This window comes from Dermacentor albipictus, unplaced genomic scaffold (genome assembly GCF_038994185.2).
Source record: "Dermacentor albipictus isolate Rhodes 1998 colony unplaced genomic scaffold, USDA_Dalb.pri_finalv2 scaffold_19, whole genome shotgun sequence".
Lineage (NCBI taxonomy): Eukaryota > Metazoa > Arthropoda > Arachnida > Ixodida > Ixodidae > Dermacentor > Dermacentor albipictus.
Window position 1 is genome coordinate 2,121,272 of NW_027225573.1, and position 19,235 is coordinate 2,140,506.

A 19,235-nucleotide genomic window follows, 5' to 3' on the forward strand; every position below is an offset into this window, starting at 1 on the left:
ACTTTCTTCTTTTCGTATATGTGCCAGAAGTGCGGGGTAATATTCTACGGGATGTTTTTCATATAAAGGATATCCAAAATGAGACTTCCAGTGGATTCAGTTTCGTATACTGAGGCAGTACATGCATGAGTCGGGTATTCTAATGACGATCGCTTTCTTTCGCATGGGAGCTATAGGTTACGTGGGAGCTAGGATACGTAGACGCCTGCATGCAGCGCGCAGTCTGCGATTTGGGAAGTGGTGTCGTTCCTTCGTCATGCGCAAGAGCGATATATGAAAGCGCTATACGTGAAAACAGATAAGATTGACAGCAGCTTTGATGGGCGAGAAAAAAGAAACCTATATAATATTGCCTATTGTAAACTATTCCATGGTTTCAGACAGAAATTTATAACTGTATTAGGTAAAGCTGTATAAGTAAATCTATGCTGATTAAGAAAAGATGTCCCAATTAGTCTACATTTATTGCAACGCACTATAGCATATATATGCATCCATGTTAATTTTTCCACATGCAAGTGCTTTTTTGGTGCTGCCTTGGGCGTGTTTCTGAATTTCTCATCTTGGGCTCAGATAGATCACACCGTTTATTCAAAATTTACTGACAACAGACACCGCTGACTTTTTGGCCGCAAGCGCAGCGTACAACTCCAGACGATGTCATCCAGCTGCAGAGACTAGTTTAAAACATGGAGTGTAAAGAAAAACGGTCAAAAAGAAAAGTTTCCCGTGCTCCTCCGCCTGCCTTCCCTGGTGGCGCACATTTTTTTTTCTTTTTCTTCTTTCCCCTCCTAGCTCCATACTGCGGTTACCAGGCCACGCTATATAACAGGCCTTGGGCTCGGTTCTCCCCTCTTGCCCACATTCTTCCCTGCTTCAGGACTGTTTTCCTTTACTTCCTTTTATTTTCCCATTAGCCCCAGGCACCAGAGGGTATATCAGCTTGTCGTTGGAAGTAGGCACGCGCGTTTGCTCTTACAAGCTTTACAAAATGTAGCTTGTTCGTTTCCGCTCAAATTTCGCCAATGAGGTCGCATTCTTTCATCTTGCGTTTTTCACAGAATGTTTAAGTAGTATTTCTGCTCGCCATGGTTCATGCGAAAAGTCACCTCCTACCCAGCTGGACCGGACCAGCTGCAAACGAACTATAGGTCTACATGTCAGTCAAGTCGACTTTTGAAACATTGGCTCCAGTTGTTGCCCAAATGTGTTTCAGTCCACTTTTCAAAAATGTTGTCTCCAGTGACGTCTGTCTTGTTTAACTATTGCTCATTACCCTTATTCTGAGGTGTTTGCCCATCCGTTGGATAGTATCCAAGCTTTACATTTTATGCCACTTTTTTACTTAGCTGCACCAAAATTTTAAAGTCGGGGCAACATAAATCACGGCGACTTTATTGTTTCCATTCAGTTGTCCAGTTTGGCAGCATCCCGACGAAGACTAGTTTGCGGAGCTTTGTGTGCACTTAACCCTTTCAAGTGGCCCCCCTCAACGTTTGCAAAAAAAGAGTTATTTTTCACAATGAACCATTTAGGTATGCTTCAGTGAAACCAAAAATGTCATTGGCAAACTAGAAAGTACTGTTGCTCATTTTTATGCGGAGCATATTACTAGAGCTCAACCCAGCTCCTCAGGCGCGGCGGTGTCGCCTTCAATGACCTCGAGTACTCATGCCATAGCACGTGACACCGTGACGTCACGACAGAGGAGAAACGGGGCTCCAACTCGCGGCGTCGCCTTCAAGGCTGACCACGTGACACCGTGACGTCACGACAGAGGAGAAACGAGGCTCCAACTCGCGCCGTCGCTCGCGGCGTCGCGGCGGTATATAAGCAGCTGCGCTTGCCTTGGAATGCCGTTGGAATGAGAAGCGAAGGTTGCGGCGTGCTACAGAGGCTGATGAAGAGCGAGAAGAACGTCTGGCCAAGCAACGTGCTCAGTATGCGGCTCGGCGACAAGTTACTTACCAAGTTTAGCCACCAATATGCTTCGCATCTGACTAGGCTTAACCAAGCTAAGCCTCGGCCAATTTTTTACAGGTATGTACACAATTGTGCACAAGCACCGTGGTGGTCAGAAAATTCAGCAATGCATCTCGTGTGGAAAATCAGCAGTAGGTTCTTTTGTCAGACAAACCAGTACCTTGTTGATCTGCCTCTGCAGTGTTTGCCCTTAGGGTTAGAACGCTCTCAGTTGGCTCTGCATGTGGCAAGATCACGAGCTTCTCGCTGAGGTCGTCTTTACTTTTAGGGAAGTTGTCATCTCATTTGTGTGCTTTGTTTGAATGGTATATGTATTTCTCGCATCAGCAATAACTCTGAAGATTAAATCAGTGCTGAAGAGGATGATTCCAGCAGACCCGAGATTCAGAAGGGTTTCAGGCTGTCCACAAAATCCAGTGGGAGTGGACGGGGCGAAACAAGAGAGAAAGTAATTTCTTCCATTAGAAATTTTAAAAAATTTATTTCTCTGCACTACGGACACCCACAAATTCTATGTCTTGTGAATTACAGTAGAATCTAGTTAAATGGAAATCGCTTAAAATGGAATGACAGCCTTATGATTAGTTGGTTTTGTGTTAAGGCAATGCAAAAAAAAAAAAGCTTGCTAGATGATACCGCATTTTTTTCAAGCTCCACGGAATTAAAAATGTTACCTATAACGAAAGTGAGCAGCCAGTCTCAGCGGCATCGCAACAGGCATCACTGTTAGCGCTTTTCCTTTTCGCATTTTTTTTAGCATTTCTCAACATTACCGCCAAACTTCAGTATTCAACTTGTACGATAAAGAATTGTTCTGTATATTTTGTACCTGTTCAGGATTGCAAGACCTGTTTTCTACAAGAACCATAAAGCAGTTTAAATATTTGCGTAATACATGGCAGGATTGAACTAAAATTTATAAATTTCTGAGGCTGTTTTGCAGGATGTCCCAAGAAGGTAAATGTGTATGTAAATAACAGTCTTGTATTGAGAAGGATACTTTAATGGAGAACATGTTCACAGAAATTAACATGTTCTGCCGTTTCTTGACCAGTCCCCACATGGAACGTTCTTGCTACAAACAAGACTTCTTGATGTAGTAGAAGTGTTGAATGGTAATCTCATTTCGTTTATACCATATTAAAGGACTGTACACATTTCATTACATTTGTGCATTCCTTTGCATTGTTCTAGTTCTGTGTGCCTGGCTGGCCTGTTCTTTGTAGTCCCATGTCTTTGCCAACGTGTATGTAAAATAACATGTCATACTGAATATGTACTTGAATCGTTACAGGGCAGGTAAAATGCATAAGCATATAGTGATGATAGTGATTATAATAACGGTTCAAATATTCTTAAGAGAACACTGCCTGAAAGAAATTGCCCACGAAACGCCTTAAGCGATGGCTATGAGAACTCAAGTTAATCGGAAGGGAGATCAGTGTTAGTTAAAAAGGCACGGCCTAAAAAGCAATCCAAGCTACTGTGAGCCTTTGCAACACTTTAAAGTTTTTAATGCCCTGCCCAAACACAAGCAATATTGTGTGCAAATACTAACCAATATCATAAAGCACTGAGCCTCGTAGAAAAACATTCCCAGAGGCACCAGGTGTCATGTATCGCTGCAATAGGAACTTCAAAGACATGTTAGGGTCACAGAAAAAGTAAACGCTGATAGTTCTGTTAGCATTATGTCGTGCACTCACCTTAGGTGTCAGATTTGAAGACTTCTTCAAAATGATGTTGAAATAAAAAGCACTACAATTGATTGCAGGCACCAAATTTTTTACCTCCATGATTTTTAACATTATTTATTCAGTGGAATGTTGTTTCTGCTGCAAACAATACATTGTTGAAGCAGGGCAGCCAATAAATTCCAGATTAAATGGACATCATACGGACTTGGCTAAGAAACTTTTGAATGCAGTCGCACAGCATTTTAACTTGTCAGCTCAAAACCATCATCAAGTTCAGCTTCATATCTTACAGTCTCACTTTCTTTGGTCAGAGACAGAAAATATAGAGAATAATACGTTGTTTATAAGTTCAGTGTACTGCAACCCGGAGGCATTATTGTTGTAAAGGGAGCACTTGTAATTCAGTCCTTTAACCAGTGGCATAAAGATAACAAGCAGCCCTTAGTTGCCCATGGTCTCATACTCCTGTCAAATAGCAAACGTAATGTGATTTCCATGGAATAAGATTAAGTGAACTTAATGTTGCTTTTCCTGCTTGCTGTCACACGGAGAAAAATGATAGCCATCACCTTGGGTGGAAAAAGGCAACAAAACTTGCATTTAACATGTGTACATCTTTTGACTAATACATTCCTTGAATAAAAAGATGTTTTAAAAACATGTGCTTGACCATTCTATTCAATTTCTCACAGTAGCACAACAGGAACCCAAGTCAAGTCAAGGTTAGCAAGGCCAAACAAAAAGCAACATGGCTGATGACATAGGTCTTCTAAATTGTATTGCCATACATTTAAGAAACCGTATATTTCTGCTTCTTGCCATTGTGCCGAACTTCTTGGTTCTGCTCATGCATTCCTTGAGACGTTTTCACACGGAAGGGCCAAACTGCCGGGACTAAACAAATAACATAGCCGACACCGGCATCCATCCGCTGAAGAGAAAGTAGCGTCTTGTCGAAAAATTGCAGTGCTCTTTTACATCAGTAAACTGGCTTAGTAAGCGAAAAAAAGAACTGTTTTAATTGTTGTGATAAGAAAAAGATGAGTCATTAGCACTCTTTTTTTTTTTAACATCCCTGTATTAAGACTATGCATTTGATCCCAAATCAAATGCAAATGGGTTTTGCAAATTCATTCAGCTGAAGATGTCCTTTCGAACAATAGTTCTTCCCATGTCTTCCCATGTGACAGCAAACAAATGGCTGTAAACGAATGTCATTCATTGTAAAGAACATCAGATTTGCCATGTGACAAAGGTATTACACATGGGTAGACCAGCGCTGATCACATCTCTGGTCCTAATTTGTTTATGCCATTAGATATTTCTTTTTATCATTTTTTCTCCTCACAAGCAATGTTCTAGTAATATACTTTTTCTCCATAAGTTTGTTTCATTTACTTAATATTTGGTTAACGTCGTTTCTTTGTCCTTCAGCTATTGAAAAGATGTGTATTCCTACCTTCACTTCCAACCAAGCATGTCTTTCTAAATATCAGTTTCTTCTATCGGCTTACATTTTTTTCCTGTTTTTTTTCTTCACACATCTTCAAACAATGTGTTATCTTATTTCCTTTTTTGTTCAAGAAGATGGGTTTCTGTTGCGGCGATAGGTCACCCTTGGTACATCTGAGGTGATGAAGACAATGATTCTATCCGCCATGTAGATGACCTCAGAGTAACAATAGTTGAAAGAAGCTATCCACAAATTCTTCTCGACCGAGCATATGACGTCGCATCAAGATTGTAGAGGCAGTCGAAATTAGCTAAGAACCAACCTACACGAGAATCTGAGAGACTGCCAGCCTTTATAACAGAAGTATTCTAATGCTATCCCAAACATAAACATCCTGCAAGAATGCCACCCAATATTATGAGGTGACAAGTGTCTGAGAAAAGATTTCCCATAGGTGGCAAGGGTCGCCTATCGCTGCAACAGAAACTTAGTCATGTTAGTGCATGCAAAAATTAGCCAACATTGTTCCCCCATAATAAAAGCAGGTTACCACTTCAGGTGCAAAACCTGGAAGCAACTTTAAACTAACCTTAAAATTAAAAGCACCGCAAATAGCTATACACACGAAGTGAAAACTACGTTTACTTGCACTTTTTGTGATGTAATTTATACGCTTGAATGTTCCTTCTGTAAAAAACTATATATCAGTGAAACAGGACAATCTATGAGTGTCACGTTAAACAGACATTGCGCTGACACATCTAACAAGCTTCCCAAAGCAGTCGCCGAGCATTTCAACGAACGGGGTCACGACTTTGATGAACTTGAACTCTACATCCTACAGTCAAATTTCCATTCTGCGCGAGACAGAAAAATAGAATCGTACCTCGTTTATAAGTTCAAGACATTATAACCAATAGGCATAAACGTTTAAAAGGGAGCTTTAGGATCTATTCGCTATGCTAAATTTCACACTATAGGCAGGAGGCACTTACATTATTTTTCATGGGTTGCTTAGTTTTTTAAATTTTAGTTGTCAGTAACATTCCAACGTCCCCAATTCCTTTTCTTTTGTTCATTCTTTTGGTTCTCTTATCCATATCATTGTATTTATTCATTTTTTTTTTACACGAGCACTATTTTCTGCCGTTTCTTTGATTCTCTCTTGCAGGCAGACGATAGTTCACGGACCTCCAGCGGAGCAGATAATCCCCCATGTTGTCCAGGCCTCGCCCACCCGCCTTACTCCCCTCTTCACTATAGAAGAACCACAGTGTAAGAAGTATATATATTCGTACACTGTGAGAAGAACCCTACCTATATATACTGTGCCAAGGAGAGCATAAGTTGCCTAAAACGTCAAGTCCACTAGTTGAAACATTGGCTCCTATTTTTATCATGTTCTCATTTTGCTTATAGTCTTGAATTTCCATCTCCTGCATTCCCCATGTTTTCCCTGGATTTATAAAAGAATGTAATTCGTTGTAAAGAACATGAGGTTTGCCGTGTGACAGGGATATTACACATAGGTAGACCAGAGCCGATCACCTCCCTGGTCCCAATTTTTTACATTATTAAATATTTCTTTTTATAATTTTTTCTCCTCACATATGTTTCATATCTATAAGGAGATATCACATGCTCAGTGCTCCTCACAAGCAATATTCTAGTAACATACTTTTTCCCCATATGTTTGTAATTTCATTTATTTAATATTTTGTTAATGTTGTTTCTTTGCTCCTCAGCTTGCAAAGATGTGTATTTGTACCGTCACTTCCAACCAAGCATGTCTTTTTATGCCATATTTACTCGATTCTAAGCACCCCCTTTTTTCATGATCGCGATGCCCAGAGTGAGGGGGGGGGGGTGCATAGATTCGAAAAACCTAGAATGACTCCCCCGCCCTCTTTTCGCTGCGACATCACGACGAGACGGGTGCGAGAAATAACATATTATTTTGCAAACATTCGAAAGAAAGATCGGTGCACACGGTGAACCCACCGCTTGTGTCCGATGCTCAGTTACTATCACTGCCACTCGAGTTCGTCGCACCGCTTGAACCACCGCTTCCAGCAGGTCGTCTTCCGTTCCGTCGAAGTGGTCTGTGACCGAGCACTTCATAAATGATTTGACGACAATGCCCACTTGGACCAGCTTCCAAGCGTCCGAAATCCACTTTGCGATGGTTGATGGGGGTGCTTTCGCCGTACAGCCGTACAGTCCGGCTGTACGGCGTACTCGTGCCGCGGATGCCATGCCACCTGTGCACTCCGACAGCTCCGGCTTGATGACAGAGTGAACAAGCGCGCTTGGCGGCCTTGGCTATGCGCTCTTCCTAACGAATGGGGGGAGGGAGTGCTTAGACTTGCATGCAAACATTTTTCCCAATTTTTTCGCGGAAATAGAGGGGGTGCTTAGAATCGCGGAAATATGGTACATTGGTTTCTTCTATCTGTTTTTGCTCTCTTTTTTTGTCTTTTTCTTTGCGCGTCCTCAAACAATGTGACTTCTTATTTCCTGTCTTCCGAGATGTGTCTGCAGTATTGTCGATACTTGCTTGCATGTTTGAAAGTGTTTTAGTTTTTAAAGACTTCTAAACCAGCAGCACTTTTCATAGCTGTTGCCTTGCAATCACCAATACACTTCCTCTCTTCTGCCCCTCATTTCATTTTCTCTTTCTTGCCCCATTTTCTGGGCAACTTGACTTTCGCTCACTTGGCGCACCAACTTATTCTCCTCTTCCTCCATTGTGGGTGGGGGAGAGTGAGCTACGCGTACATGAAAAAGCTGCTGAGAAAAAGCAATTGCTGCATTGGCCAAGACAAGTCTCCTTGGCAGAACTTTGGCTTCAGCGACACTCCTTGTTCTACCTCTGTCAATCATTTCAAGCCTTCATTTTCTTGTGCTTTCTTGTGCATTTTCTTGTGTTTTCTTGGGCATATGGTTTCACACACTGGCCACGTCTACAGGCCTTTAATAAAATTGCGGCTCTAGATAACTGCGCTTGCTTGATTACATTTCACCTCTCCCCATTGTAGCACTAACCTGTGAAGTTTGCTCGCTAGGCAACTAAGCATTATGCTGCATTGCTGCAGACTTCAATGCAGTCTTCTCAAAGCTATCTTCTTTGTCTCTATGGCAAGATTGAAAAAGCAGTTAGGCTGGTAGGTGCTTATTGAAGAAATCAAAGTATCTATCTATGCAGACATTCGGAACATGCCCAATATTGGTAGTGATGCGACATACAATAAAGAATTTGAGCAGGCAAGGAAGGCATGTTTTACAAATCAGTGTGAACCAAGGAAATGGGTGTTTGTTGCTTTAATAAGTAAACCAGCAGCAAGTACAAACTGTTACTTGAAAGTTGTGAAAATAAGATGGCAGCCACCTTAATGAGCACATCTACTTAGTGCTGTAGCTTGGCCCTTCCAATGAAAGTTGCTATATTGGCTTGTTTGCATGGCATCTTCCACTTTGTTGTAGTGCAGGCAGAACGACAGGGTGCGGAGAGGCATATTAGACAAACACAGAGGGCTAACTTCCAACTAGGATTTAATGCTAGTTTTCACTGCCTTACCTATACCCAAGCAAATGTGACACAGCACACGTACATCACTGGGTAAGCATAAGCCAAACCGGGGAAACCACAAGCAGACACTTTGGAGGCCACGCTAAATCTTGGAAGGTGTTTATTTAATGTGTACTAGATAGTCAAGCTCTTTTATTGATAACAAAAGTTATCATTCAGTGATGCGTGTGTCACTGAATGTAGCTATGTTTCTAGGTTTCATAACGACATGCTTCATTTTGCACTTGCTTCTGCTCATAACAACTGTTTTTGGAGGGGAGCATCATCTTTTGCGATGGAGGGTGGGAAATCATTAGCCACTGCATTATTTATTTTGTTCATGGGCTCCCATAACCTATTATTTGGGAATTTACCGGTTTGGCTGCTTTAGTTTCTGCTAGTGAGGCGCATACAGTGTACTGCAGATTGGGCGCATACAATTAACTTGTTCTTATGCTTTTTTTTTTTTACATGCAGTGCCAGTGATTTCTTTTTGCCATGTCTTCCTGCTCAGACTTTCCAACTTACCTATTAGGCAGAGAGAGAGAGAGAGACAACTTCATGTAGTCGCCTGCAGAACGACACCATGACTAAATGGCGCCGTGACGCGGGCCCTGATGTCTTCTCAGCGGGTGGTCTCTACTCAACTCCAGCGCGTGTTACTCCCGCGTTTGGTCGCCCTGAGGGGCAACGTTCCGTCAGTATCGCTCGGCCTTTGTCTTTCCAGAGCCGCCGAGACCTGCTGGACGGCCCAGGTTTGGCTTTCGTGGTCGTAGCATTCCGCCGCAGCCGCGAGTCGCGGCGGAATTGTTGTACCTGTCGAAGCCTCATTGGGGAACTTGGTGCAATCCCATAGGATGTGCGTCAGGGTGGCCCTCTCCCGCTGTCACACGCGGCACACATCACTCACATATAATTTAGGGTAAAGATGAGTCATTAACACTGGGGTGGGTAAAGAACCAGTTTCCAATTGTCTGAACAGCACCGCCTCCGCTCGGCACAGCCCCGGGTGCGGGGGTGAGAAAGTCCTTCGAGCCAGGCGGTGGAACTGTGTAAGTTCGTTGAACGCCGTCATGCGGTCCTTGGCACTACACCACGTTGGACGGTCGGCTGCAGCGGCGCGGTTGGTTAGTGCTCGCGCCACTGCGTGTGCCGTCTCGTTGTGGTTATCGTGCTTCTCGGACGCATCGTTGCCTGCGTGCGCCGGGAATCACTTGATTCTAACGTACCGATTCTGTCATTGCAGGTCAGCCGAGCACAGAACGCGCACAGCCTCACCACACACTTTGCATAATTCCGCACTGCACTTCGCGAATCGCACAACACCGTCTGGCACCCGGGGTCGGCAATGGCCAGGGCAATGGCCACCTCCTCCGCCTGACACGCCTCGCGGACCCGTAAGCTCGCCGCTGCCCTCGTCGCGCCGGACGACGCCTCGATGACGGTAGCTACGAACGCCGCGCAGTCTCCCTGGTATTCGGCCGCATCCACGAACCTTGCGTGTTCGTCCTTGGCGTGAAAGTCGATGAGGGCCTTGGCCCTCGCCGCTCTTCTCTCCTTGTTATACTCCAGGTTCATGTTTCTCGGGACGAGGTCCACCCGAATCCGGCGCCAGGTTCCGTCCGGGACAGAAACGTCGCTACTCGCCGCTTTTGCTCCGGCCGTGAAGCCCAAGTGTTGAAGTATGCGCCTGCCGGCTGCGTTCATAGAGAGCCGCACCAGCTCGGCGGTGCGGTGTGGGTGGGCAGAAAAAAAAACTTGGTTTATGCCGCTCCTTTGAGCAATCTTTTTTGGTCTGTGGTTAATACCATGTATGTTATATCCATCAAAACATCATAATGTCCTATAACGTTTAAATGAGTATTAGCACAGTGGCAAAATTTGTTATCAATCTGCTGTTGAAAGCTAACACTGTACATTTCTTTAACATTCTTTCTGTGTCTCTGCTGTTCGGCCTGCTTTAAAAGAAAGTAGAAGATTGGGCCTTCCAGTGTAACACAGGTGTCTTCTCTCTACACAGCTAAACCAGGACAAAGCACTCAAGGCAGGGGCAGGTCACTTCTGCAGTGGTGGACGGTGAGGGAGAATACGGAGGAGGCAGCTGAGACTGAACTTGTCCAACAAGCCACGCAAGTTTTGTCATGCCTTCGGGAGAGCATATAAGCACATTGCTGTGTGGAAAAGGACGATTAATCACCATCATCATCAGCCTAGCGACACCCACTTCAGGGCAAAGGCCTGTCCCATACTTCTCCAACTATCCCTGTCATATGCTAATTGTGGCCATGTTGTCCCTGCAAACTCCTCAATCTCATCCGCCCACCTAACTTTCTTCGGCCCTTTGCTACGCTTCCCTTCTTTTGGAATCCAGTCCGTCACCCTAAATGACCATCGGTTACCTTCCCTCCTCATTACAGGTCCTGCCCATGCCCATTTCTTTTTCTTGATTTCAACTAAGATTTCATTAACTTTCATTTGTTCCCTCACCCAATCTGCTCTCTTCTTATCCCTTAATGTTACACCCATCATACTTCTTTCCATAGCTCGTTGTGTTGTCCTCAATTTAAGTAGAACCCTTTTCGTAAGCCTCCAGGTTTCTGCCCCGTACGTGAGTACTGGTAAGACACAGCTGTTATACACTTTTCTCTTGAGGGATAATGGCAACCTGCTGTTCATGATCTGAGAATGCCTGCCGAACGCACCCCAGCCCATTCTTATTCTTCTGATTATTTCAGTCTCATGATCCGGATCCGCAGTCACTACCTGTCCTAAGTAGATGTATTCCCTTACCACTTCCAGGGCCTCACTACCTATCGTAAATTGCTGTTCTCTTCCGAGACTGTTAAACAGTACTTTAGTTTTCTGCAGATTCATTTTTAGACCCACCCTTCGACTTTGCTTGTCCAGGTCACTGAGCATTAATTCCAACTGGTCCCCTGAGTTACTAAGCAAGGCACTATCATCAGCGAATCGCAAGTTAATAAGGTATTCTCCATTAACCTTTACCCCCAATTCTTCCCAATCCAGGTCTCTGCATACCTCCTGTAAACACGCTGTGAATAGCATTGGAGAGGTCTTATCTCCCTGCCCGACGCCTTTCTTTATTGGGATTTTGTTGCGTTCTTTATGGAGGACTACGGTGGCTGTGGAGCCACTATAGATATCTTTCAGTGTTTTTACATACGGCTCGTGTACACCGTGATCCCGTAATGCCTCCATGACTGCTGAGGTTTCGACTGAATCAAGCGATTTCTCGTAATCAATGAAAGCTATATATAAGGGTTGGTTATATTCCGCACATTTCTCTATCACCTGATTGATAGTGTGAATATGGTCTATTGTTGTGTAGCCTTTACGGAATCCTGCCTGGTCCTTTGGTTGACAGAAGTCTAAGGTGTTCTCGATTCTATTTGCGATTACCTTAGTAAATTCTTTGAAGGCAACGGACAGTAAGCTGATCGGTCTATAATTTTTCAAGTCATTAACGTCCCCTTTCTTATGGATTAGGATTGTGTTAGCTTTCTTCCAAGAATCTGGTATGCTTGAGGTCATGAGGCATTGCGTACACAGGGTGGCCAGTTTTTCTAGAACAATCTGCCCACCATCCTTCAACAAATCTGCTGTTACCTGATCCTCCCCAGCTGCTTTCCCCCTTTGCATAGCTCCCAAGGGTTTCTTTACTTCTTCTGGCATTACTTGTGGGATGTCCAATTCCTCTAGACTATTCCCTCTTCCTACTTAGGGCAGGTAGTGACGGTGGATCCGGATCATGAGACGGAAATAATCAGAAGAATAAGAATGGGCTGGGGTGCATTTGGCAGGCATTCTGAAATCATGAACAGCAGGTTGCCACTATCCCTCAAGAGAAAAGTGTATAATAGCTGTGTCTTACCAGTACTCACCTACGGGGCAGAAACCTGGAGGCTTCCGAAAAGAGTTCTGCTTAAATTAAGGACGACGCAACGAGCTATGGAAAGAAGAAAGATGGGTGTAACGTTAAGGGATAAGAAAAGAGCATATTGGATGAGGGAACAAACGCGGGTGAATGACATCTTAGTTGAAATCAAGAAAAAGAAATGGGCATGGGCAGGACATGTAATGAGGAGGGAAGATAACCGATGGTCATTAAGGGTTGCGGACTGGATTCGAAGTGAAGGGAAGCGTAGCGGCTGGCAGTAGAAAGTTAGGTGGGCGGATGACATTAAGCAGTTTGCAGGGATGACATGGCCACAATTAGTACACGACTGGAGTTGTTGGAGAAGTATGGGAGAGGCCTTTGCCCTGCAGTGGGCGTAACCAGGCTGATGATGATGATTCCCTCTTCCATTATCATCGTGGGTGCCACTGGTACTGTATGAATCTCTATAGAACTCCTCAGCCACTTGAACTATCTTATCCATATTGGAAAAGATATTGCCAGCTTGTCTCTTAACGCATACACCTGATTATTGCCTTTTCCTAGTTTCTTCACTGCTTTTAGGCTTCCTCCGTTCCTGAGAGCATGTTCAATTCTATCCATGTTATACTTCCTTATGTCAGCTATCTTACGCTTGTTGATTAACTTGGAAAGTTCTGCCAGTTCTATTCTAGCTGTAGGGCTAGAGGCTTTCATAAATTGGCATTTCCTAATCAGATCTTTTGTCTCTTGCAATAGCTTACTGGTATCCTGTCTAATGAAGTTACGACCGACTTCTATTGCACACTCCTTAATGATGCCCATAAGATTGTCGTTGATTGCTTCAACACTAAGGTCCTCTTCCTGAGTTACAGCCGAATACCTGTTCTGCAGCTTGGTCCGGAATTCCTCTATTTTCCTTCTTACCACTAACTCATTGATCAGCTTCTTATGTACCAGTTTCTTCGGTTCCATTCTCAAGTCTAGGCTATTCCGATATCTTACCATCTTATGGTCACTGCAGAGCACCTTGCAGAGCATGTCCACATCTTGTATGATGCCAGGGTTAGCGCAGAGTATGAAGTCTATTTCATTTCTAGTCTTGCCATTTGGGCTCCTCACGTCCAGTTTCGGTTATCCCGCTTGTGGAAGAAGGTATTCATTATCTGTAAATTATTCCGTTCTGCAAAGTCTACTAACTCTCCCATGTTATTCCTAGAACATGTGCCGTATTCCCCCATTGACTTGTCTCCAGCCTGCTTCTTGCCTAGCCTGGCATTGAAGTCGCCCATTAGTATAGTATATCTTGTTTTGACTTTACCCATCACCGATTCCACGTCTTCATAGAAGCTGTGGACTTCCTGGTCATCATGACTGCATGTAGGGGCATAGACTTGTACCACCTTCAATTTGTACCTCTTATTAAGTTTCACAACAAGACCTGCCTCCCTCTCGTTAATGCTATAGAATTCCTGTATGTTACCAGCTATTTCCTTATTAATCAGGAATCCGACTCCTAGTTCTCGTCTCTCTGCTAAACCCCGGTAGCACAGGACGTGCCCGCTTTTTAGCACTGTATATATTTAATTTGTCCTCCTAACCTCACCGAGCCCTATCATATACCATTTAATGCCCGCTAATTCCTTCAATAGGACTGCTAGATTCGCCTCACTAAATAATGTTGAAATATTGCCAGGTTTAGGTTCCAATGGCAGCCTGTCCGAACCCAGACATTCTTAGCACCCTCTGCTGCGTCACAGGTCTGGCCGCCGCCGTGGTCAGTTGCTTCGCAGCTCCTGGGGACTGAGGGCCGGGGTTTGATTGTTGTATTCATATAGGAGGTTGTGGCCAAGTACTGCAACAGGGTGGCCAATCCTGCTCTGGTGAGGGAGTGCGTTACCGGTTCTGGTAATGCATTCCTAGAAGATTGCCTAAGAAAAAAAACTGGTTATGTGCAGCTTTTGCGCATGCACTACGTTTCACACCAACTATTTTAGAGACCACATAGCGGGGAGAACCCCCTTCAAGTGTGCCAAGTTCCCTGCCGTGTTCGTGCAGGCAGCAAACTGTCGGTGCCATGTACCGGCCCAGGGGTACCAGAAAGCCCCATTGACTTAATTATGTCAATGTACTCACACTTGTGAGCTCAAGGAACTCGTGTTTTGTGTGCAGATGTGCCAGAGAGAAAGACAATGTTGGACTTTGTATGAATGACAAAAGGATCTCAGTGCTCCAGAATGCTTTGGGCGGGACCACAGAGGCCACATCGAACCTAGGCATTGCTTTTGTTGGTCTTACACAGTACAGCTATTACAGTGGGGCAATGTAAAGGTGATGTAGGCAGGAAGACAAAGGCGCACGTATGAGAAACACAGGCTCCGTGCTTACATTTGCATGAAGTGTGTTTCTAGCTCTAGCTGCCGGCGGTGAACGTACATAGGATGTAGAGTGCTGTGGTGTGAACACTAAGTGTGAGCCGTTATTGGAAAACCACTATACCGTATTTACTCGCATAATAGGCGCACTCGCATAATAGGCGCACCCCCAGTTTGGTCGCGGAAAATTTGATTTTTTTATTTCCGCGCATAATAGGCGCACCGCGAACTTGGCGCTGTGATAAGTACCGCATTTACACTATTGCAAGCCGACGCCCTTCTGCCCCTCCATCTCGCGTGAAAAAAAAAAAAAACGCAAGCCCATTTCACAACCCAAGCTTATCAACGCATTTGCTGGACTACTAGTCTCATTAGTGTTGCTGCCGTCGCAGCTGCTGAGGGCCCACAGCACATAAAACATCGCGAAAACTAGTTCTTCCATTAACACCCCCCTCCCCGAACCGCCGCGAAGCCAGCGAGCACGACGACCTAACGCGTCCGTAGAAAAAAAAAAGAAAAAAAAACGCATCAACGAGCGAAAAATACTTATTCCATCAACTATCGATAACACCCCCCTCCTCTCCAAACCGCTGCATGGATATAAGCTTTTCGCTACCTTCGCTTAGGCAGCTCGCAAAGCTGGGCGACTCTCGGAGGCCGGGCGACTCGACACAAGCGACAGTGCCATCGCCATCAATGCTCTACACATGCTGACACAGGCAAAGAAAAGACAAACCGCCACACCTCGCCATTTTGCAAACGGCGTGCAGTTCGTGTGGTCGCGTGTTCCGCAATGGGCAAGTACGGCAGCTACACGGCTGCATTCAAACTGAAAGCTGTGCAGTATGCACTCGAGCATGGGAACCGTGCTGCAAGCAGGCATTTCAATGTCGGAGAGACAAGCATTCGCTACTGGTGAGGTCAGCAGGAAAAACTTCAGGCCACAAAGAAGTCGCGACGGGCCTTCCACGGTGCAAAGTCAGGAAAGTATCCGCAAGTGGAAGATCAACTAGTTCAACACATACGGGGCCTTCGACAGGACGGTTGTGCAGTGTCTCTCGAGATAGTGCAGACGGAGGTGCGCAGAATTGCCCAAGCGCAGGGCATCGAAGCGAAAGACTTCAAAGCAAGCTCCGGATGGACAACATGCTTCATGCGACGCCACGGACTTACCCTGAGGAGGCGCACAACGTTGTGCTAGCGCTTGCCCTCAGCATACGAGGACAAGGTACTCGAGTTCCACCGTTTCGTCATACGGCTCCGGCAGCAAAAGAACTTCATTTTGTCACAAATAGGTAATGCAGATCAGACTCCTCTCTGTTTCGACATGCCGAGAAATACAACAGTAGAGGAAAAAGGTGCACGGAGTGTGCTTATTCGAACATCTGGCGCTGAAAAACAAAGGTGTACTGTCATGTTGGCAGTGACTGCGGATGGGCGCAAACTACCGCCTTATGTTATTTTTAAGAGAAAGACGCTCCCAAAGGGAAATTTCCCTCGAGACATACACGTGAGGGTCCAAGAGAAAGGTTGGATGTCCGCGGAATTGATGGTGGACTGGGTCAAGACCGTCTGGGGCCGGCGGCCGGGCGGCCTGTTGTATCCAGCCATGCTCGTTTTAGACAGTTTTCGCGGGCACCTTGTAGAACGTGTACGAGAGAAGTTGTCAGAGGTGCGTACGGATATTGCCGTGATTCCGGGAGGCCTCACTTCCGTGCTGCAACCTTTGGACATTTCCCTAAATAAGCCTTTCAAGGACAACGTTCAAAGGCTTTACACCAATTGGATGGCTGGAGGACAGTGTCAACTAACCCCCGGTGGCAAAATTAAGAGGCCGCCTATGGAAATGCTGTGCGAATGGATCGTGGAAGCTTGGCGAGAGATCTCCGATGACGTCGTCAGGAAAAGTTTCAAGAAGACTGGGATTTCCAATGCACTGGATGCAAGCGAAGACGACATGCTGTGGAGCTCAGACAAGGAAGACGAGTCTCCACCCGGCGGGGATGAGGATGTTCTCTCCGACTCGGACTCGGACTCTGAATAGTCCTAATAAATTTTACGTGTGTGTTCAGTCAACGTCTCTCGCCTGTTCGTTAAAAGGTAAGTAGGTAGCTTTTATTTTCCCTTTTATGCTGGATTTATTGGTGAATTATGTGAGAGTAGCCATATTCCTGACATATGTTAAAATTTAAAGCGCGGGAATGCGAGTTGAAAAAATTTCGTAAATTTTACCCCATGTAATAGGCGCACCCCGAACTTCGAGCCGGATTTTCTGAAAAAAAAGTGCGCCTATTATGCGAGTAAATACGGTATTTAGCAATTTCTTGCATATCAACTTCTTGATGATATGTGTGCTTTAAGCTTATCTCTTCGTACTGGAGCACTGACATTGAAGAGCAGCATTCCAGCAAACACGGGGATGAACATGTTTCCAATAATACAGCTTTGTCTGCTGTTTCCATGTTGCATTGCCATTCACTACATTGTTGCACTTGGTTTTGATTGCAGCAGAAAATGTACACATAGGTAATATTTTTTTTTTCTGTGTTCTACTTGTGAGACAACAAATACCTTCAACTCTTGCTGTAAAAACTACATGCTCAAACTGTTATCAATGCCAGACGATTACTACTAGTGGTATTTTTCTGGCTTGGAAATGACTAAAGTATAAAATACAATTTGACAGACGAGAAAAAAAAAAACTATTGGTGAAATAATGAAACAGGTCTGAAAGAATGATTCGCATGATGGTTGCCCTGATGAGCATAAAAATAATTGTTTTAGAGCTATGGGTGCAGTTGTTGGTTTCTCTTGCCTGGTACTGTTTTAGAACTGGGCTGCATAAACACAATCCTGACTTCAGGTAGCAAAAGTTTCTGCTCAAGGACTGTGCATAACAGGCGATAAATTTTGCATTAAAAAAAAAGGGAAGTATGCTAGGTTATCTCAGCTACCTTTCTAAGTATGATATTGCATACACTGTTTGTGACGATTGTGACGTCTTGACAGCTGTGCACCTGTGCGTCATGGATGACCTTGCGCACTGATTTATCCATAATGAGATTTCTATACCTCGTATCTCTTACAAACTTGCAATTCAGTGTACACTGCTACGTGCTAGCGTATGCTGAACACACCTCTAGTTTTCTGTTTGATACCTCGAAAGCAGGTAAAGTCAGCCTGTAATGCTATAAAAAAGTACATGACCGATGTTACAATATAACAACTGTCCTTTAGCCTAGCAGCCCAGTTTTGCCTCTAGTCTGCAATCACACGCATACTTCTTTTGTGACAGTTGCTTCTTGTTGTGCCAGGTATGTGCATCACGTACCAACTTGTGCTTTGAGACACTGTTAGATTTCACTGCCCTCGGTCTTGGCCAAAAATAAAACAGGTACCACAAGCATGAGATATCGGCCGCTTTGAATGCTTAACCAGTCATCTTGCAACTTGATCATCATGGCAGTCCTCATCGCATTCATTTCGGTGCTTGGCTTAACTTTACTCCTTGATTGAAGGACTGGCGTTTGTCCCCCACAGGTGCAGCAGCATCGAGTGATGCTGGCGACGGAGCTGCTTTTCTTCTGTTTATTCCAGTTTATCTGCCCAAGGAGGCAAATGTGTCCAGGCCAGATGGGCATCGTATCTTCCAAGGTGACCGAGAAGGCAGCTCTCGGGCACGCCCCATGGACACGTGGATAGAGCCACTCCTCTGCAACTTCTGCCTACACAACACACCATTTGACCCATGTCAAGGACCACATGCGGACTCACAGTGGGGAGAGGCCCTTCAAGTGCACAAAGTGTTCAGCTACATTCTCGGAGAGAACAAGTTGTCGGCGCCACATGCGAAGTTAGCGGAGGGAGGGCATTGCTACAAACTGCACAATAAGACAGGACACAAGGTAAGAAAGAGAACAAGACAAGTGCTGACTTACAACTGAGTTTATTAAAAAAGTGATTAATTAAAAATAGGAAGCCTATATAGCACAGATTGTTTTCACAATGCTCCCGTGGCAACTGCCTTGTTTGGTAACATGGGACGTGTACATTGCTTGCCTCAGACTGCCTGCATTGCTTCTATTTAAAACGGCAGCATATGATGCTGTTGCAGAGCGCAGCAAGCCACTAGTTTGGCATTTGTTGCCGACAATGACTGCATTAATGGCGCAAAACTTTGGCCAATGTTTCAGAAGACTTAAATGTCACATATATGTCCTTCTGAGCTCATTGTGCATGTGCCACAAGTACTGCCGTACATTTC

At 44.7% G+C, this 19,235-nt stretch overlaps 2 protein-coding genes and 1 long non-coding RNA gene across 5 annotated transcripts in view; 2 read left to right on the top strand and 1 right to left on the bottom strand.

Moving 5' to 3' along the window:
- The first annotated feature begins 1,887 nt into the window (after positions 1–1,887).
- On the top strand, positions 1,888–18,673 carry LOC139052173 (uncharacterized). Of its 3 annotated transcripts, none has more exons than XM_070529253.1 (4): positions 1,888–2,040; positions 6,305–6,408; positions 10,722–10,777; positions 18,512–18,673. In XM_070529253.1, the coding sequence occupies exons 1-4, from the start codon at positions 1,901–1,903 to the stop codon at positions 18,671–18,673; spliced, it is 462 nt and encodes a 153-aa protein (XP_070385354.1). In that variant the 5' UTR covers positions 1,888–1,900. The 3 variants fall into 3 exon arrangements, 2 of the variants coding, with proteins under 2 accessions (XP_070385354.1, XP_070385355.1); XM_070529254.1 differs by having other exon boundaries at positions 10,722–10,830; positions 18,512–18,649; XR_011509763.1 differs by lacking the exon at positions 10,722–10,777 and having other exon boundaries at positions 18,512–18,648.
- Positions 18,534–19,235, bottom strand: part of LOC139052174 (uncharacterized) — a 78,568-nt gene continuing 77,866 nt past the window's right edge. Inside the window, exon 3 of the long non-coding RNA XR_011509764.1 lies at positions 18,534–18,696. This is a non-coding gene — a long non-coding RNA (uncharacterized lncRNA). The remainder of the gene's footprint in view (positions 18,697–19,235) is intronic.
- The window catches only part of LOC139052171 (uncharacterized), a 75,819-nt gene continuing 75,290 nt past the window's right edge, over positions 18,707–19,235 (top strand). Inside the window, exon 1 of the mRNA XM_070529252.1 lies at positions 18,707–18,876. The gene's annotated coding sequence lies outside the window, so the exon portion shown is untranslated. The remainder of the gene's footprint in view (positions 18,877–19,235) is intronic.